Raw genomic sequence first — 22,376 nt, 5'->3', positions numbered from 1 at the left:
GATATATTTTACATCAACAGAGACATGGCAGCTCCAATTTTCTGGGCAGGCACAAGGGATAGGCTAAGTGGCAATTAGGGTTACCGCCTGGCCGGTAAAAATGATGGTTGATCCCAATGTTATTAATAGGGTTACCACCTTTTCTGGAAATAAAATACCGGCCTTCCTATATATTTTTCTTTTTTCCCTATTAATAACATTGCGATCAACCATCATTTTAACCGGCCAGGCGGTAACCCTAGTTATTAATAGGGAAAAAAGATAACTAAATAGGAAGGCCGGTATTTTTTTCCCAGTAAAGGTGGCAACCCTAGTGGGATGAGGGCGAGTTAGTGACTGGTGGTGGTGGAGGCAGGTGAGTGTCCTGCCTTGGGCGCCTATGTAACCAATCCCAGCACTGACTGCCCATTTTAAATTACAAAGACATCTTTTCCAACTGCCTGCAATTTCCAGGGACAGTGGATTTGCAAATCAGAACTATATAAAGGGCATCGAGCTCCCAATACCAAGATCGAGACATTGATTATTTACAAATGTATTTTAATGCCGTCACACAGAGCCCCGCCACGCCTCCCTGCACAGAACTAATGTAACAGCAACATTCCAATTGGCCCGGTCACGTGTTCACAGCGCGCGTAAACCGTATACGTCATCTTTCCGCGCTATTTCCTGCTTCCGGTCACTTCCGCTACCTGAACGTAAACAGAAGTAGGGAACCTGGGTAAGTATGTCTCGTTGCTATGGCCTAACTTGTGCCACTCTACCTATCTACCTAGTTGGCGTGCGTTGTGTGTATGAGCCGAGGTTGAGAGGCGGTTGTATGTTTTTTTGCAGAGATCTAGTTTATTATAAGGACATAGGTTGATGGTATTATCCAGTCTGTAGGTTGTATCTAATAAGGGCCCATTCTGCCACGTGGATCCTTCCGTCAAAGGTCCCTTTGGTGGATAATATTGATTTATATTCAAGTTCTTAAGCAATGGTTTTTATTAGCGGTGTCTTTCCTGCCTCTTACATTGACTAATACTTAAACAACAGCTACAGGATAGCAGGTCAGACATTGTTTCACTATAGACTGAGGCCTCTACGTTTCTTAAAGGGGAAACAAACCCCTTATTAAGAAAACCCCTACCCCAACCCCACATAGACCCCCCCCCTTCCTCCTCTCTCAAGTCTAAGGGTCAGGGCACACTCAGATTCGGTGAGATTAATCACATGGTGACAAATCTCCTCTGCTTCGCAGTTACTAATCTCCCCAAACTGCCTCTTGCTGGCGGGATGGCACTCGGATCGATTCGCTCGAAGTTTCCTCGTGAGGCAACTTTGGGTGACTTCTGAAAACGAAGCGATCCGAGTGCCATCCCACCGGAAATTTACATTCTAGCTGGCAGGAGGCTGTTCGGGGAGATTAGTCGCCCTGAAGAAGAGGAGATTTCTCGACGGGCGACTAATCTCCCAGAATCTGAGCGTGTGCCCTGACCCTAAATGTCCCCATAGATGCAAAGATTTTTAGTTGGTGAACGATCGATTTCAGTGCAGGCCGACCAATCCGTCAAATTATCGCGAAGTTAGTGGGAATCGAACGATCGTACATCTTACATTTTTCGTCCGACATCTGTCAGAAAATTGATCGGCCAGGTTAAAAAAATTATTGGTCCCAGTGCAATCTATCTATGTTTGCAGGGCCAAGCAGGCAGCTACCCTCAGTTTTCATGGCAATATCGCTTGAAATGGACAAATTGTACATTTAAACGATCGTTTCGAGATAATCGTGGTCGCACGATAACGAAAAGATCTTTCAAAAATCTTTACATCTATGGCCAGCTTAAGTGTGACCTCGGACAAACTTACTTACTCCTCGGTGCAGATTCAGGCATGGGAGTTCACGTGCGCCATCTTCTTCTCTCCGAAAATCTTCGGAATGAGACCAGCGTGTCGGTGCATGCGCCGTTGGAGCAATTCTCTGTTCTGCGACAACTGCGCCTGCGCCGAAACTCCTGAAAATTGCCAAAGTGCCTGCCTTATTCCGAAGAATACCGAAGCGGCTGAAGATGGCGCCCGTCAACACTGATGCCTAAATCTGCACCGAGGGGTAAGTAAAAAGTTAGGGGCATTTGCCCGGGGTAACACTTAGGCTGGGGGGAGGGGGGTCTATGTGGGGTGGGGGTAGGGTTTTTTTTTTTTTAATGTTTGTTAGGGTTGAATTCTCCTTTAAAGAGAAAATCCACTCAAAAAGTTATTCTAAGCAATGTTCCATTGTACAGTAATATTACAATGGCAGAGGTTTTAAAGTGATGTGCAAATCTTCTGTGATCTAGGATAAAAAAAGCTTATTTACCGCTCCTCATTTGCAGGAAGTCTGGCCTATTTTCCCTGGTATCTCTGGTCCCTTCGTGAAAATGACAAGGCATGGGAAAAACTGTACAGCCGGGGCTGTGTATACCTATTATGAGAAGAAAAAGGATACAGGTTTGTGGGGGGTTTTTTTTGTGTGACTTGTATAGTAAATTGATTTTGACACATTAGATATTGCAATAAGCATTTTTCAACTTATCTTCAAAATGTGCATTAAAAGTTACCTATCGGTCATGTTGATCATTTTTCACTGATAGGTCGGCTTTTGTAAGTAATTGTTGCTTAAAAGTTCCTAATCCTAATTGTTTTGCCAGCCTGACTGTCCCTCTCAACCAGTTATAGCTTTTAATGCTAATGTATTACTGCTGTACAAATATGGCAGCCCCCTTACAGCGGAACATGGGGGATCAGATAGTTAATGTAAAAGCATTGGGCAAAAACTTTTATGGCAAAATTTATAAATAGCTGGCAAGGACATTTATTATAGATGTAAAAAGATTCTGATGTCAGTATCTCTTTAAAGGGATACTGTCATGGGAAAAAAAATTTTTTTCAAAATGAATCAGTTAATAGTGCTGCTCCAGCAGAATTCTGCACTGAAATCCATTTCTCAAAAGAGCAAACAGATTTTTTTATATTCAATCTTGAAATCTGACATGGGGCTAGACATTTTGTCAATTTCCCAGCTGCCCCTGGTCATGTGACTTGTGCCTGCACTTTAGAAGAGAAATGCTTTCTGGCAGGCTGCTGTTTTTCCTTCTCAATGTAACTGAATGTGTCTCAGTGGGACATGGGTTTTTACTATTGAGTGTTGTTCTTAGATCTACCAGGCAGCTGTTATCTTGTGTTAGGGAGCTGATATCTGGTTACCTTCCCATTGTTCTTTTGTTTGGCTGCTGGGGGGGAAAAGGGAGGGGGGTGATATCAGTCCAACTTGCAGTACAGCAGTAAAGAGTGATTGAAGTTTATCAGAGCACAAGTCACATGACCAGGGGCAGCTGGGAAATTGACAAAATGTCTAGCCCCATGTCAGATTTCAAAATTGAATATAAAAAAATCTGTTTGCTCTTTTGAGAAATGGATTTTAGAGCAGAATTCTGCTGGAGCAGCACTATTAACTGCTTCATTTTGAAAAAAAAATTTTTCCCCATGACCGTATCCCTTTAAGTTGTTGCTGTTAAAAATTCATTATATTAGCAGTTGATCTAGGTTTTATGTAATTATATTCTCAGTTGCATCTGGCTACGGGACACAGACTGTTCGTCTTAGCAAGGATGCAGTAAAGGATTTTGATTGCTGTTGTTTGTCTCTTCAACCATGTAAAGACCCTGTGGTCACGTAAGTATCACTTCTGCTGAACTTACTCTGCTCCTAGAGAAAGAAGAAGCACTGTTTTCCAGAGTGATGTTGTTGGTTACAGATGACACATTCCTTTTAAAGAGATTCTTCACCTTCCAAACACTTTTCAAGTTAAGTTGTTTTCACATTGTTTGTCATAAACAAATACTTTTTTCAATTGCTTTTTCATTTTTTATTCTTTACTGTTTTCCCCAAAATTTAAGTTCCTGTCTCTAGTGTGTCAGCCTGGCAGCTCAGTGATACAGGAGCATCTGAACTGTTACAATTTGCTACATTTAGTTTATACAATTAGTTGATACATTTTTCAGCAGTATCTGTGGAATATTAACAACTATTGTATCCATTCTAACAGCTGCCTTTAATGAAACTCAAAATATATCAACTAACAAATAACAAAATGTATCAACTTAAAGGTATCCATTAAAAAACGGTTAAAGAGTCGGCAACCTCTCTCAAATAGAAAATAGAAAGTAATTGGAAAAAGTCTTTATTTCTAGTGAACAATCTGAAACCAACTGAACTGTAAAAAAGTGTTTGGAAGGTGAACAACCTCTACAAAAGATTTACCTTTAAAGGGAAAGTTCACGTTAATTAAATGGTAGTATGCTACAGACAAGTATTCCAAGCACCTTTAAACAGGATTTATGGAGGGCTGTTTACATTTTGCTCCTCTTTAATTTGAAATTACAGGGGTTGTTCACCTTTGAGATAACATTTAGTAGGATGTAGAGGGTGATATTCTGAGACAATTTACAATTGGTTTTCATTTTGTATTATTTTGTGGTTCGTTATTTATTTAGCTTTTTATTCAGCAGCTCTCCAGTTTGCAATTTCAGCTGGTTACTAGGGTCCAAATTGCCCTAGCAGCCCATGCATTGATATGAATAAGAGACTGGAATATGAATAGGAGAGGGACTGAATAGAAAGATTAGTAATAAAGAGTAGCAATAACAATAAATGTGTAGCCTTAAAGCATTTGGTTTTAGATTGGGTCAGTGACCCCCATTTGAAAGCTGGAAAGAGTCAGAAGAAGACGTCAAATAATTAAAAAAAAAAAAAACTATGAAAAATAAATATTGAAGACCAATTGCTTAGAATTGGTTATTTTCTAACATACTAAAAGTAAGGCTGGGCACTTGAGTTGGCGACAGAAGATCAGGCTGATTGTAAGGCTAGTTTAAGAAGTAATCTTCCAGTTTCTCATTTAATCAAAATTGTTAATGAATTGGCCTACTAAATAGCAGGTCAAACATTAAAGTAGAAAGCTGCAGGACAAAAAAGGGTTAAACAAGCAATTCAGTTTAATTGAAAATAGGCAGTACCTATAATAATGTAGGCACCATCACGTATTATACACTGCACTTGTCCATGCAAGGTGGTGGCATTCAATACGGTGCATGTAATATATAATTGTCCAGCCATAAAATATCCTATTTAAGCACTTGGTTTCAGTGATTTATGTGAAAAGCTTTTGCCAGTTAAATCAGATTTTTCTTATAGATCTGATGGTTACATTTATGAAAAAGAGTCAATTCTGGAATACATCTTGCATCAAAAGAAGGAAATTGCTCGGCAGATGAAGGTATGACTTTAACAATATGGGCCTGTCTATGATTTTCATTTATTTCTAAGGTGCGTAACTTTATCTAAGGAAAGGGGGGCTGAGGTCATGCAGATGAGTAAGTACGAGTGTAAAGTCATGGAGTGGTAAAACTATCCTCACTGCAATCTAGAAATACAATATGAAAGTATACTTCACAGAAAAAATATCTTGGCCTTAATGCTGATTGGTTGCATATTATAAATTGCCTAGTCTGTCTCCGTCATTCGATTGGCTGTAAATGCCCGTACTTGGTTGCTGCCTCTCTTGACCAAATAAGTAGCTTGTTGGTCTGTGCTTGGTGCTTTCCAAGGTGAATTCTGATATCCTCAGATTTTACAACATGGGGTTATATTATTTATTATAATACACAAATTTCAGTGAGTCATGTGACAGACGTAACATCAATAAGCACTGATTATAACTGATGATATCACTAAGCACTGTTTATAAGATATAATTTACAGGATTTTCCGGGCTCATGTGTTTATAAAGTAATCATGTATTCTTGTGAAACAGGCATACGAGAAGCAGAAAAATTCAAAGAAGGCAGAAATGGAGGAATTAAACAAAGCTGCAAAAGAATCTAAAATGAAAGCATTCCTGGATAAAGAAATGACCATAGTCAGCAAGCCACTGAACCCCTTCACCCGGAAATCAGGTGAAGGCTTTTTTTGTTTTTTTACTGCAGGGACAGTTTATATTCATATTATCTTGCTGTATTGTTCTCATTTCAGAGAAATATTTGTGTTATAGTATCTGTCTATAACGAATAGTTGTCCCTGCTATGAAAAGTTCCATTTAAAGGACCTAAACCCTTAAAATTAATGGCTAAAATGCTGTATTTTTTTATACTGCCTAAAGTTTCAGTTTGTCAATAGCAGCAATGATCCAGGACTTCAAACTTGTCACAGGGGGTCACCATCTTGGAAAGTGTCTGTGACACTCACATGCTCAGTGGGCTCTGAGCAGCTGTTGAGAAGCTAAGCTTAGGGGTCGTTACTAATTATCCAGCAGAAAATGAGGTTGGTCTGTAATATAAGCTGATGCTACAGGTTTGCTGATTATTAAATTCTGATGCTAATTGCACTGGTTTCTGTGCTGCCATGTAGTAATTATCTGTATTAATTACTAATCAGCCTTATATTGTGACATTTCTATTCTATGTGTACTGTATATTGTGAGTGGGTCCCTAAGCTCAGTAAGTGACAGCAGCACAGAGCATGTGCAGTGAATCAGCAGAAAAGAAGATGGGGAGCTACTGGGGCATTTTTGGAGACAAAGATCTTTACTGCTATAGGGCTGTGGTTGCCTTGGGCTGGTACGAAAGCACAAAAAATAATGTACAACATTTCTACCCTACTACTTTAGTTAATCTTTAGTTCTCCTTTAAGCCATCTTTATCTAGCCGTGCCAGTGGTGTCGGACCACACTCCTTGAATTGCCTCCTTTCCCTTTCTCTATTCAAGTTGAGAGCCTGGGAGACAGTGGGGCTCATTTACCGCTACCTGGCAGATTTGTACTTAGGCAGCAACTTATAGCAACCAATCAGTGATAAGCAGTTTTCAACCAGCTGCAACTTAATCTGTTAAACCAAAAATTTCATTGGTTTCAGTAAGTTACTAAATGAGCTCCACTGACTGCTTCGCTGAGGTAAGACCCGCAAGTTGAGTTTGTAACAACAGCATAGACAAATGTATGATTATTTCCTCTAGCTTCTATTACGTTCAGATAAATATGTAGGGAAAATGCTAAAATAAAAGATTGTCACCTTTAGGTATTGGTTCCTGTGCCTGTTTCTGGTAGGGTATGACTCTTAGTGTGGTGCAGGCTTTCATTTTATCTCCCCTACATGCACTGCCATACCTTATCCTTAATTCTACAAGTTTATATCAGAATAATTGTTTGCTGCTCCACTCTTTTTATTACCTCTGGTTTGCATTGAGGGCTTCTCTGTATCACAGGCTGAATTCATCTCTTTGTGCACAGACCGTGGTATAGACGCTGCTGAGCCAAGTTGCAGTCAGCAAAGCAGTGAGGAGAAGAATAAGCAGCTTCCAAGCTTTTGGATTCCATCGCTGACTCCAGAAGCAAAAACCTCGCTTGTGAAAAAACCAGTAAGTGATATTATTTGTCTATGTTTTTCCATTCACTTACAACTTTCACTGAGCACAAAACAATGTTTAGCTTTTTGTTGTTCTTATATAGAGAACATTTCCATAAAAAAAATTGTCACTTCTTTCACCATACACAATTCTAGTATCTATTTGTGAGATGAATATACAGAAAAGTATGCGTAACCCTATCACAACTGCTGTCTGCATATGCACAGTTATGTTTGAACTGACTATTGCAGTTAGAAAGTTGGAGGGCAGCTGTTGTGCTACATACGAGGCATACAGTAACATTGTAAGATCTGTCGGATAATGCAAGGGAGTTTATTTAAAGGTACAGTAAATTCCTATATATACACTATAACGTTTACAAAAAAAGAACTTATGCTTAAAATGTATTATGTATTTTTAAATAAAATATATATATTTTTCTACTATTTTGATTTTCTAAAACTCAGATTGTTTGTTTTTATATTCCACCCCTCCCTCTGCCTGGTTGCTAGGGTAAATTGGACCCTCTTAACCAGATATTTCCTGAATTTTCAAAGTGGAGAGTTGTTTGGGCGAATTGGACCCGTTTAGTTTTGCCAAAAGTTTGCCGCCGGTGAAATGTCGCCGACACCCATTAAAGTCTGTGGGCGTCAATAATGTTTTGAAGCGTGTCTGGGTTTTTTATTTATTTATATTTTTTGACGTGCAGCGCCATACAAAAATTCGCCCATCCGTATTGCTGAGCAATAACATTGTATAAAAAAAATGAAGACCAATTGCACGTTTGTTTCAGCATGTTGCTGTCTGCATCATACATCAAGTTAAAGAGATACTGACACCAGAAATTAAACTCTTTTTTTATATCTATCATAATATTGCCTTTGAAAGCTACTTATCACTTTGCCATAAAGTATTTGCACAATGCTTTTACATTACCTGTCTGATGCACCATGTTCCTGTGAGGGGACTGCCATATTTGTGCAGCAGGAGTCTTAGCATTGGAAACTTTAAAGGAAAACTATACCCCCCAAACAATAAAGGCCTCTATAAAAAGATATTGCATTCACTGTGCACACAAACACACCAACAAACCATACATTTTAGGTCACATGAGTCAATTAACAGACAGAGTTCTGTCTTTTGCTTCCACACTTCTTCCTGTTACAGTTAGAGCTGCAGTATTTCTGGTCAGGTGATCTCTGAGGCAGCACACAGACCATCACGAAATGGTGGTTCAAGGCAAGAGATGTAAAAGGACAATATTTACTTAAATGTATATACCAGTTTGGTGAGATTCTTTAATACGCCACTTAATATGATGTAAACTATCTGTTGCTTAAAGGAGAATTCAACCTGTAATAAAAAATAAAAAAAAAACCCTACCCTGGCTAGACCCCCCTCCAAATGCCCCTAGTTTTTTACTCACCCCTCCGTGCAGATTCTGACCTCAGAGTTCACACAGCCATCTTCTTTCTTCGCCTTTAACAGAAGTTTCGGTGCATGCGCAGTTGGAGTAAATTCCCGGTCCCGTAGAACTGCGCATGCGCTGAAAGTCGCGAAAATTTTCGGTGTTTGACCAGTTGTTCGGGAGCAGAAATTTACTCCAACTGCCCATGTGCCAAAACTTCGTAAAAGGCGAAGAAAGAAGACGGCTGCGCAAACTCTGAGGCCAGAATCTGCACGGAGGGGTGAGTAAAAAACTAGGGGCATTTGGAGGGGGGGGGGCAAGTAGGCTGGGGAGGAGGAGGGAGGGTAGTCTACCCAGGGTAGGGGGGGAGGGTTTTTTTTTTTGTTATGGGTTAAATTCTCTTTTAAGTGTTCATTTTGGGGGTATAGTTTTACTTTAACTGACAGGCTGAGATCTAAGTCAGGTTGGCAAAACAGTCGGGTTTAGGAACTTCAATTACTTAAAAAAACAAACCTCTCCGCATAAAACAATCAACATGACCTATAGGTAACTTTTAATGTACATTCATATTTTTAAAAAGTCGTTTTTTAGTGTCAGTATGACTTTAATTCAAAGACAAACTACCCCTTTCAATATCAAATGTATTCATTTCCTATGGACTCTGCTTTATTGTCACTCGGTCTAATGTGTGCCTGCAGTACTGAACTCAAAAACATTACACACTGGTTTTTGCTGCTATTAATAAATGCATTTATTTACTCTCCAATTCCAGGACAAGACTGTTTACTGCCCAATGAGTGGGAGGCCTCTCAAGATGAAAGACCTTATGCCAGTGAACTTTACCCGTGTGGATGAGAAGGTGGATCGTGTAGGTCTAATAAACCGTCAGGACAGATACGTTTGTGCTGTGACACGAGACATGTTGGGCAATTCTGTACCGTGCGCTGTGCTGCGACCTTCGTAAGTTTCAAACTTGTTCGTTTTGCCTTTTCTGCTCAGGCAGCATTATGCACCTACACAAGTATGTATGATAGGAACGGGAGCAGTCATATTGGTTAATGTGCAACAGTGACCACTAGCTGACAAATTGCTGTGATGTTTGGAACCTCTCTTAGAGGCACATTTATCAACGGTCGAATTTCGAATTCATGTTCGTTTCATTAAAATCCCTTAAATTCGAATTTCGACATGGCGAAATATATTAATAAAGTCTAATTAATAAAACTAATTTAAAGACCCGAAAATTCGCTCAAACTCTGAGTTTTTTATCTGAAAAAAAACTTGAAAGTCAGGAAGGCTGCACACATCACCAAATTGATCCCTGGTTGTTTCCCATTGACTTAAAAGAACAATTCAGCAGGTTTTAGGTGGTGCATAATCAAATTTGAGTTCTTAAAGTACCAGAGTATGATAAATCTCGAAAATCTTTTTTTTTTTTTTTTATAAAAAACTCGAATCAAATTTGAATAACTCCCTAGTCAACTTTGACAGTTTTGACCGAAAATTCGAATTTTCAATTCGACCCTTGATAAATCTGTCCCTCAGTGGCCTTAACAGCAATTTGTGAATGAAACACAGACCTGAGTGCACTTGCGCTATTCAAAAGTAGAAGCCAAACAAAATGTTTGCTGCGTTCTGAACTTAAAGGGGAAGTTCAAACCCTTTTTTTTTTTTTTTTTTTTTTTAGTTCAATTTTTATGCATGCCAATATTAATGATATTTCTCTGTTGGGGAAAGTGTAGTGGCAACTAAAATTTGATACATTTCTTAAAGGAGAAGGAAAGCTATGGAGGCATTTTATTGCCAATAGATTAGCTGCAATAGTGCAAGCTAGAATGCTATATTTATTCTGTAGAATGTTTTACCATACCTGAGTAAAAAGCTCTCTGTTTGTTTAGTATCGCATCTGTAGTATTAGCTTGATGTGACATCACTTTCTGCCTGAGTCTATCACTGCTCACTTATAGCTCTGGGCTTAGATTACAGCAGAGCAGGGAGGGGTGAAGAGGAGCAAACTGAGCATGCTCACGCCCGGGGCAAGGAGGTTTAAGCTGAAGGCAGGAAGTCTGATACAGAAGCCCATGTGTACACAATACACACAAAGGACTCAGAGCAGCGATACTTTTAGGGTTTACTAGTATATTTAGGTGAACCTTTCTGATAAGGCTTACTTAGTTTAAACCTTTCCTTCTCCTTTAAATGCAGCCTACTGAGCATAAGTGGGTGGAATCTGGATTGATTATGTATAGATTTGAGGTAATCTGAGTAGGTGTGCAAATTATGGCTATGGCCATTGCATGCAAAGAGATTTTCTTTTTGCCCCAAGAAAACCTATTAGTAGGGCCCACCATCCAGGGGACAAATGTGCCAATAATTGGGGCTCCTTGAGGAGTGTATTTTTATCCTAGTAGTATGGGACCCTATGATTACATTTTTGGCTAACTAACTATATTAGAAACTTATTTTGCCTATCTATTTATCCAGTTTGTATTTTTACACTGAACTGTTCCTTCAAATCAGGATTATGTGATATGTGACCCTGATCTGTACAGCTTCCAACATTCCCAACAGCCTTTGCTGACAGTCGCCATTAATTTATAATAACCTCTGGCTGCCAAAAAGTGCTGGGAACGTCACTCGTTATGGTTTTCTTTGCTTATCAGCTCAATATAATATGACCAATAAAGCCTTGGTGCATAGCAGCCTTATAACGGCATTTCCAGGAGTGTGGGGCTGTATATCACACATAGATTTCTGCTAGTGAAATATTTTATTCTAATGACAGATGCAGCCAAGCCAATCATTGTGCCCAGTTAGATATCTGTAGGACAGGGTTAGTTAGTGGGTGCCTCTCCAGTTGTTCCTGTGCCTGATTTATGGTAAGCCCCATTGATATCTCAGGTTGGGCCGCCGCTGTGTTGTCTAGTGAGCCGTGCTGTGACTGGTAATTGTGCAATCACTGTATCTGTGCAGCGTGCTTCCTGCAGGCTACTGCTTATTACTGAACTGTGGGCAATCTTGGCTCCTTCCCCAGGCCCTGACAATGCTGCTGTCTGGTCATATTGAAGAGCAAAGATCATGACTATGACCTGTCCCCTCCTCGGTTGCTGGAATTGCAGAATGCAAATAGAAATTAATTACAAATTAGCCCTCCTCATTATTTCCTTGGAATCCTAATGGCAGTTACTCTATTTTCTGCGCTTGTTTATCCCGTCATTGAGCCTCCATATTGTCAATTCACACTGGCAATCTTTTGTCTGTAGTCTAGACATCTGTCCATCCCCCCCTCCATCCTCTCAATGTACGTGACTAGTAGCTCCGGCTTCTGGCAGCTCTTTACTGACCTCTGGTGGTATTCATTTATTTCTTCTATTTCTGTCTATTTTGAAAAAAGTGTTTGCTGTCATTTGTATGTATATTTTTCTTTGTATAGCGCTACTTGAAAGTGACGCACTATACAGCAGCACAATAAATCAGTAGAACAAACAATGGGTCATTAACATAATTTATGAAAATATGTACAAAATAAAATACAAATAAATACAAAGCACAGTTAAAATAAAGATTAAAAGTTTAGTGTCGAGACAAGAGGATGGAGGTCTCTGCCTCGTAGAGCTTACAATCTAAATGGGAAGGTAACGTACAGACACAAATAGGGGGCTATCACGTGCTGTAGGTTACAGTGGGTGACTGCAATATCCGTGCCAGTTCCCTGTTCAGGTGTTCTGCAAGTGCTCCAAGAGGTAGTCTTTGACTTTAGTTCTGTAGGGATTAAAGGGAGGATTCTCTCTGGAGGAATTCAGGAATGGCTGCAAGATAGAAGGGGTTAAGGTGGGAAACGGCAGTAGTGTTTGGGGTCTGCAACCAAGTGGAGGGGTCGGCCAGGAATATATATATATATAGATAGATAGATAGATAGATAGATAGATAGATAGAGATATATATATATATAGATATATAGAGAGAGAGAGACAAGAAATAAGATTTAATTAGGTGCAGAGGAAAGAAGAGCTTTGAAGGTTATGGGTTTGTAAGTTATTCTTTGTTTTATGGGAAGCCATGATAAGGACTTCAGCAGGGGAGGGGTCTGTACTCTCTTGGATGAGAGGAGGAGAATTCTGGCAGCAGTATAAATACAGACTGTAGGGGGAGAGATGGGTGTTAGGAAGCCCAGTTCATAGAAGGTTACAGTAGTATAGTCGGGATAGGTTGAGAGCATGCATGAGCATCTTGGCTGTAGCAGGTGAAAAAAAGGGACGGATTTTGGCAATATTGCGTAACAAAAAGTGAAAGGTTTTACAGTGGTGTTAATATGATCAGAGAAGGAGAGAGAGGAGTCAAAGATTACCCCCAAACAGAGAGCTGAGTTGACAGCGTTAACGAGTATAAAAACTGTATTTTATATGAGCTTTTTATTTGAGCAACTTCCGCTGAAACTTGCTTACAAAGGTCTGAAAAAAACTAAAATAACGGCAAATCTGGCGTTCGCATGGTGTAAAATAAAAACCACCTTGATAACTTCCCCATTTATTTTACACTGCTTTTTATATCATTTTTCCGACAAATTGTGTTTTATGCAGCATAATAAGTCTTAGAGTTTACTGGTAAAACCAGAACAACGGACCAAGTACAAAGCCAACACCAAGCGAATGCAGAATTTGCATCAGGAGAGAGTAGTCAACCGTATCAAATGCATTTCAAAGAGGATTAGGATAGAGAAGTGACCTTTGGCTTTGGCAACCTAAAGATCATTTGTAATTCTGCACAATGCAATCTCAGTGTGTGCAGGCTGGAACCAGATTTACTATTATGTATGTTCAACACTGGAGTTTACAGTCCAAGTTCCTATGATAAATACACACAGTAGAGTTAATTTAATCAGGAGCCAATTAACCTGCCTCGGTGTTCTTTGGAGGAAACCAACGTAAGTACAAGAGGAGTCTGCACTCCACTTTAGAAACCCAATAAGGATAGAAGAATAACTAGCAGTGGCTTTAGGTGTTGAATTTGGCACCTGTGCATCAGAGAACCCTCAGCCTTTTTCACAGGATACCCATTCACATCAAAACAGAATAATAGTACAAAAATCACCTTATACTTAAGGTGGCCATAGACATAACAATTACGATCTTTCTTTGAAAAGATCTTTCCAAGAAAGATCGTTCGTTTCAATACACACGTGTAGAGCTGAATCGTCAGATATACAGGTAGATATACGGGAAGAAACAATAGAATTCTACCTGTATCTGACGATTCAGCACTAACAATGGGCGATGTTTGGGTCCCTTCAAAGGCACCCGATCAAAATTTTCCGTCCAGCCCGATTGACGAGCCGACCGATATCCAAGTCTTCTGCCGATATCGGTCGGCTTTTTTTCCACATTACACGCAACGAATATCTGTGCGTCTATGGCCACCTTAAGACTATTAAGTGACTAAGATGCAAGCAATGTTGTTTTTTTTTTACCCCCCAGAGGTGCTGTGGTCACAATGGAGTGTGTAGAGAAACTGATCAAAAAGGACATGATTGATCCTATCAGTGGGGACAAGCTGAGCGAGCATGACATCATCATGCTGCAGAGGGTAAGTTTGTGGATGAAGACAGGGCTGGGAAACTGGAGGTACAACAGTATTTGGGAACTAAAACCCAAAGCATTCCGTCAGTGATGAGAGTTGCAATTTTGATATTATCACACTTAAAATTTTGCACTCCAGCATTTCCTATAATTTCTTCACACATTGCCCTCATCTATTATTCATGACCCCTGAGAGCTAAGGGCTGCAGATCCAACCCTTAATAGATTCTTATGGGTGATCTCAGTGACAGTGCTATACTTAAAGGAGAACTAAAGCATAACTAATGAAGTTGCTAGAAATGTTGTACATTATGTTTTGGGCTTCTGTACCAGCCCAAGGCAACCACAGCCCTTTAGCAGTAAAGATATGTGTCTCCAAAGATGCCCCAGTAGCTCCCCATCTTCTTTTCTGCTGATTCACTGCACATGCTCTGTGCTGCTGTCACTTACTGAGCTTAGGGACCCACTCACAATATACAGTACACATAGAATAGAGATGTCACAATATAAGGCTGATTAGTAATTAATACAGATAATTACTACATGGCAGGACAGAAACCAGTGCAATTAGCATCAGAATTTAATAATCAGCCCTGTAGAATCCGCTTATATTACACACCAACCTCATTTTCTGCAGGATGATTAGTGACGAGCCCTAAGCTTAGCTTCTCAACAGCTGCTCAGAGCCCACTGAGCATGTGAGTGTCACAGACACTTTCCAAGATGGTGACCCCCTGTGACAAATTTGAAGTCCTGGATCATTGCTGCTATTGACAAGCTGAAACTTTAGGCTGGTGCTATAAGTTCACTATATAAAACGGCATTTTTAGCAATATTGATTTTTAGGGTTTAGTTCTTCTTTTAGAGCTTGATCCAAATAATTCACGTTACTAAACTTAAATTCATCCCACATGCCCTTTGTGTTGAACTCCCTGTTAAAACCTTGAAAATGAATCTGGGATCACGGTTACTAATCTATGCACTAGTCAATCCATTAGCACTGAACTAGTTAAAAACTCGTTAACCTATATATATTCTTGTCTCTGCAGGGCGGAACTGGATTCTCTGGCTCTGGAGTCCTATTGCAGGCTAAAGAGGCCCGGCCAGTAATGCAAGCGTGAACAGTGAGCAGACTCTCTTCTGTGCTATACGTCTTTCTATAAATTCTTGTGAACACTATGGAGTTGATATTTCATTCCACCATGTCAGTACAGTGCTAATGAGAGCATGATTGTCTTGCATTGAAAAGAAACTGGAGATTTACCTGCCCAAGGATTATACACATGGTGGTTATTTATCAAAGGTCGAATTTCGAATTCATGTGCATTTTTTTTTAACATTAATAAATCCAAATATACTCACAACTCGAATGGGAGTTTATTCATGAAAAAACTCGAATGTCTAAAATTCGATCGAATAGTTCTGACCCAAAAATTCAAATCGAGTTTTCCTCTGAAAAGAAATCGATTGTCAGGAAGGCAATTAACGTATTCAAATGGGTCAATGGACCTCTGCCATTGACTTGTAAATTAACTCACAAGTTTTAGGTGGCAAATATTCGAATTAGAACTGTTTCCATGGTGAGATGTGATACATCTCACATTCGAATTTACATTCGAGTTGGTGCTTTTAAGTTCGAATTTGTGAGTTTTGACACAAAAAAAGATGTGAAAATTCAAATTTACCATTTGAACCTTAATAAATCCCCCCATAGTATTAAAGAGTAGCAGTTGCACAATATTGGCAGGTAATTTATTAGCCCATAAACATACACCAAACAGGCATTTAAAACTGGGGGGGTGGGGGAAATTAGGCACCCTTATTTTAAAGAGACACATCTTACCAAAAATTCTGGTTGGCTGTATTCAATAAATGTAAGTTGTTTCATATAATGGAGGGGAGGATCTGTGTGGTGTATGCTCCGTTGCATTCATTTAGGGATGGGTGAGGAGCTGAGCTGAGCAGTGAGTGATGGCTGAGCTACTGCATTTGTTTAAGTTAGGAGGGGTGGGAGAGCCCAGCCCAGTGATTGGTTCTCTTTTATATACAGCAACAGTGTAAATCCGTGTGCCACATATTGTTTCCCATTATAATGAATAAGAATCACCTCCTGAATGCTGTGGCTGGCACCCGTTCAGATAATCATACATGTGCTTGACTTGCCTGCAGCTGGCAAAAAGGTGCATTATGTAGAGTCATGTCAATGGGCACCTTCAGCCAGGCACTCTCATTATGGCAGAACAGGTGCAAAACAAGGGTTGGACTGTAAGCATTTGGGTGAAATAGTTTAAATGACCTTTTAACAGCTAAAGCCAACAATCACTTCTCACTACTAATACTGCTAGATCTCTCCGCTGCATTTGATACTGTAGATCAGGGGTCCCCAACCTTTTTTACTTGTGAGCCACATTTAAATGTAAAAAAAAGTTGGAGAGCAACACAAATTTGAAAAAGTCCTTGGGGATGTCAAATAAGAGCTGTGATTAGCTGACTGGTAGCCCCTATATGGACTGGTATCCCAAAGGAGGCTCTATTTGGCAGTACAACTTTTATGCAACTAAAACTTGCCTCCAAGCCTGGAATTGAAAAATTAAACACCTGCTTTGAGGCCACTGGGAGTAACATCCAAGAGGTTGGTGAGCAACATGCTGCTCACGAGCTACTGGTTGGGGAACACTGCTGTAGATCATCCTCTCCTCCTCCAGTCCCTCCATTCACTTGGCCTTCGTGACATGGCCCTGTCCTGGTTCTCTTCTTACATCACTAATTGTTCCTTCAGTGTCTCCTACAATGGAGTAGCATCTTCTCCCCTTCCTCTTTCTGTTGGGGTTCCTCAAGGCTCTGTCCTGGGCCCCTTATTATTCTCCCTCTATACTTCCTCCCTCAGCAAATGAATCAACTCGTATTGTTTCCACTACCACCTCTATTCTGACGATACTCAGATCTATCTCTCCTTTCCTGATCTCAACCCAGAACTCCTTACTCGGGGCTCCTCCTGCCTGTCCACTAGCTCTCCTTGGATGTCTCAACGCTACCTTAAATTAAACCTCTCTAAAACTGAAATGGTTCTCTTCCTTCCAACTAACACCATTAACATCCCGGAATTACCCATCGTAGCTAACAATTCCACTATCTCCCCCTCTCCCCAGGCCCAGTGCCTTGGGGTTATTCTAGATTCTGCCCTGTCATTCACTCCTCATATCCAGTCACTTATTAAATCATGTCACTTCCACCTAAGGAACATATACAAAATACGATCATTTATCACCCAAGATGCTGACAAAATTCTTATTCACTCTCTCATCATATCACGTCTAGACTACTGTAACTCTCTTTTAATTGGCCTTCTCCACCAGAGACTGTCACCTCTCCAGTCCATAATGAACACTGCTGTGAGGCTCATACACCTCAGCAACCACTCCTCCTCTGCCTCGCCATTCTGTCAATCCCTGCACTGGCTTCTGCTACCTTTCAGAATAAAATTCTAATGATTGACCCTGACATTCAAAGCACTTCATAACTCTGCTCCACCCTACATCTCTGAACTCATCTCTATATACTCACCCATCCTCTTGCTATGCTCCTCTTCTTACCTGCTACTCAACTCTTCTCTCATCACCTCCTCACATGCTCACATTCAAGACTTTGTAAGGGCTGCACCCCTCCTCTGGAATTCTCTCCCACGGTCTGTCCGTCTTTCTCCCAACCTTTCTGCTTTCAAAAGATCTCTTAAAACGCACTTTAGAGAAACCTACCCTCACTCTGCTTAACTACCAAATGCAACACCACATACAGTACCACATCTCACCCACTTAATTCTGATCCTGCCCACTCCCACACCTTGTTTATTATTCCCTTCCCTTTAGATTGTAAGCTCCTTTGCACAGGACCTTCCTCACCTTTTGTACCGGTATTGGTTGTGATGTATGTAACTCCATAGGTTCTATGTAATTCATGTGATTTAGTTGTATAATCACATTTACTTTACAGCGCTGCGAAATATGCTGGCGCTATATAAATACATGTTAATAATAATAAATGACAGGGAAAAGGTAATACACGAAACTCTTGTATATGCACAATATTAACATTTTACACTTTTACTATGACCAGTGCATTAAAGGGATTTAATACATTGGGTGGTGCCTAGCATATCTGCACCCCCTGTCTTACCATTTCCTTGTCCTTCAAATGAAAAGCAAACCTTTTTTTCTTCCTGATATTTCTTTATTTGTGTTTTCCCAAAATGATGTAATGACTTTACAGACCCCCCCCCCCCCCCCCCCCGTCCTTTTTACAGCAGGTAGTTGTTCCCAAGGGATGGGATAAATGCTGCCATGTAAAAAGATATCTTCTTTAGTCAATAAAAGATGTGAATGGAATTTGGTCTGCAGTGATCACTATGGATGTCAAACCTATAGGAACAAAGGTTGTGCTTCAGTATTTCATGTGCATGGGGATACAGTAAAGCTGGCCATAGATGTTGAGATTTTTAAAAAATCCGATCCTCATCGTGAGACCACGATTTTCTCAGAACGATCGTACGAATTGACCATCAACTTAAAAGACCAATTTTTCAGAAAAACAAAGGGGAGCTGCCTGCTTGGCCCTGCAAACATAGATAGATTGCACTGGGACCGACAAAGATTTACTGACAGATGTCGGCCGAAAAATCGTAAGGAATATTTACTGTAGAACGATAATCCCCTTAAAGGGGTTGTTCACCTTCAAACACTTTTTTTCAGTTCAGCTGGTTTGACAGTTTACTAGAAATAAAGACTTTTTCCAATTACTTTGTGACTGTTTTTCTAATATTGAACTGTAAAGTGTAATTTTTCATCTTCTAAAGCAACTATTCTAAATTGATACATTTAGTTGATACATTTGTTATCTTTGTCCCTGCTGAGTAGTGATGTACGGGTCGGGTTTTTCCTGCACCTGACCGATATCCGCCTGCTCACCACCCGTGCAGCCCGAGCCCAACTTCCGGGTTCCTTTCACAGACCAGCCCCGCCCTGCCAATGATGTCACAAAATGTGCGGGACGAGCAGGCACGAAAGTCGGCAATGTTAGATGGTGGGCAGGGAGAGCAGGAAGAAGAGATCAACCCAGACCCGCCCACCACCTGCAAATGGGGGTGTGAGATCGGCCTGAACCCAACCAATCTGCGGGTATCGGGCCGGCCTGCACATCACTTCTAGTGACGTGCCGGTCGGGGAAATCCCGACCCTAACCAGCCCTCCCTTGGCCTGCAGCTGCACTTCCGGGTTGCTTTTATAGACCTGCGCTGCCCCGCTGATGATGTCACAAAAGGGGCGGGGCAAGCTGGTGCAGCGTCTATAAGACAACATCGGAAGTCGGCATTTGATGGTGGCGGGAGGGGAGAGCAGGAGAAGAGCTCAAACCACGAATAAGCGTGCAAGGTTGGCCCAAACCCACCCGACCCGTGGGTATCGAGTCAGCCCGCACATCACTACTGCTGAGCAGAATCCCGGAGTTTTATTAAAGGCAGCTGTTAGAATTGATACAATAGTTGCTGATATTCCGCAGATACTGATGAGAAATGTATCAACTAATGGAGCAAATTGTAACAGTTCAGATGCTCCTGGATCCCTGAGCTGCCAGACTGAAACACTAGAGACAGGAACTTTAAACTTACATTTTGGGTAAACGGTAAAAAAATTAAATCTGGAAAGCAACTGAAAAAACTATTTGTTTATGGTGAACAATCTGAAAACAACTGAACTAAAAAAAGAATGTCCTTTAACCTTTTAAGTGCCAGCAGAATTTCACATTTTGGTTACGCGAAATGCCAGCCGTTTTTGAAACATTTTGTGCTCTCTCACTTTAGGGGCATTTTCTGAGGGGAAACCTATAGTTTACCTAGGAAAACTATACATTGTTTTTTTCGGTAGAAACTGAGCTTTCTAAATCTGCCTGAGTTTTCATGTATTTACACCTGTGCAAAAAAATTTATAGTGCTAAATACCAAAAAAAAATGAAAAATTACCATTTTTCATCGTATATCAATTTATACCAGAAAAATATTTCATTTTACGGATGAAAATCCAACTGATTTGGAAAGCCTTATGTCTCTCGAACGTGCCAATACCAGATATGTATAGTTTTAGGGAGATTTAGGATTTCTGTACAGCAAAAACTCCCGGCAGTCTATTACCAAATTTTGAAAGCACTAAGGCAGAAAACGGCATGCTTTAGATTCCAAGGCAAAAAATCCTGAAACCGTAGGTTTACCCCAGAAAACCATACATTTTTGAAAAGTACACATTCTGCCGATTACAAAATGGGTAACTATGTCTCTCTACTCCCAACTACCAAACATAAAAGCTTGTCTGAACATAGCGGTTTTTCAACAAAAAATTCAAAATTCTGAAAAATCATTTCAAAGGTTTTATTTTGCTGCTCCGCATATCCCAAACTATATTAGGTACCAAGAAAAAGCACCTGAAATATGATTGCCAGGGGTCCACTGAACAATTTGATACCCATTATGCATAGGTTTACCAAAGTATCTGGCATTTAGAGACACCAATATGTAGTTAGCACATCCAAATTGTTCAGGACTTTACTTCAGCTACTGAGAAATCAACACATTGACTGCATTTTTTGTGGGGTAAAAACACAGAATTATATGTTTACCCCCCAAACCCATATATTTTTGGAAAGTACACATTCTACTGAATCTAAAATGGGTACCCATGCCTTTCTGCTCCAAACTACTGAGTCGTAAGGCTTTCCCAAAATTGTCGGTTTTGGTGAAATATCTGAAAATTTCCTCAAACCTTCAACTTCCCAGCACCATATCACCCATGTATCATTACGTACTAAGAAAAAGCACCCTAAATATGATTGCCAGGGTTCCTCTGAACATTTTGGTGGTCATTGTTCATAAGTTTACCAAAGTATCTGGCATTTAGAGGCCCCAAAATGAAGTTAGCGCATACAAACAGTCCCGTGGGTAACTTCAGCTAATGAAAGATCAACACATTGACTGCATTTTTGTGGGGTAAAAACACAGAAATATATGTTTACCCCCCAAAACCCATATATTTTTGGAAAGTACACATTCTACCGAATCTAAAATGGGTACCCATGCCTTTCTGCTCCAAACTACTGAGTCGTAAGGCTTTCCCACAATTGTCGGTTTTGGTGAAATATCTGAAAATTGCCTCAAAGCTTCAACTTCCCAGCACCATATCACCCATGTATCGTTACGCACCAAGAAAAAGCACCCTAAATATGATTGCCAGGGTTCCTCCAAACAGTTTGGTGGCCATTGTTCATAGGTTTATCAAAGTATCTGGCATTTAGAGGCCTCAAAATGAAGTTAGTGCATACAAATAGTCCTGTGGGTAACTTCATCTAATGAAAAATCAACACATTGACTGCATTTTTGTGGGGTAAAAACACAGAAATATATGTTTACCCCCCAAACCCATACATTTTTGGAAAGTACACATTCTACTGAATCTAAAATGGGTACCCATGCCTTTCTGCTCCAAACTACTGAGTCGCAAGGCTTTCCCAAAGTTGTCGGTTTTGGTGAAATATCTGAAAATTGCCTCAAAGCTTCAACTTCCCAGCACCATATCACCCATGTGTCATTACGTACTAAGAAAAAGCACCCTAAATATGATTGCCAGGGTTCCTCTGAACATTTTGGTGGCCATTGTTCATAAGTTTACCAAAGTATCTGGCATTTAGAGTCCCCAAAATGAAGTTAGCGCATACAAACAGTCCCGTGGGTAACTTCAGCTAATGAAAAATCAACACATTGACTGCATTTTTGTGGGGTAAAAACACAGAAATATATGTTTACCCCCCAAACCCATACATTTTTGGAAAGTACACATTCTACCGAATCTAAAATGGGTACCCATGCCTTATTGCTCCAAACTACTGAGTCGCAAGGCTTTCCCAAAGTTGTCGGTTTTGGTGAAATATCTGAAAAT

General features: G+C 40.3%; 1 protein-coding gene across 2 annotated transcripts; it reads left to right on the top strand.

The window, feature by feature from the left end:
* The first annotated feature begins 640 nt into the window (after nt 1-640).
* nosip.S (nitric oxide synthase interacting protein S homeolog) lies at nt 641-15,767 on the top strand. 2 transcript variants are annotated; one of them, NM_001091135.1, is given in 9 exon segments: nt 641-721; nt 2,355-2,469; nt 3,588-3,693; nt 5,215-5,296; nt 5,834-5,975; nt 7,304-7,431; nt 9,600-9,787; nt 14,302-14,410; nt 15,453-15,767. In NM_001091135.1, coding segments are annotated over 8 exon segments (897 nt in total). In that variant the 5' UTR covers nt 641-721; nt 2,355-2,399; the 3' UTR covers nt 15,525-15,767.
* Nucleotides 15,768-22,376: the final 6,609 nt, after the last annotated feature.

Source organism: Xenopus laevis, chromosome 7S (assembly GCF_017654675.1).
Source record: "Xenopus laevis strain J_2021 chromosome 7S, Xenopus_laevis_v10.1, whole genome shotgun sequence".
NCBI classification, from domain to species: Eukaryota; Metazoa; Chordata; class Amphibia; order Anura; family Pipidae; genus Xenopus; species Xenopus laevis.
Note: the sequence above shows the minus strand (reverse complement) of the source record. Positions and strands in the feature narration are given on the sequence as shown.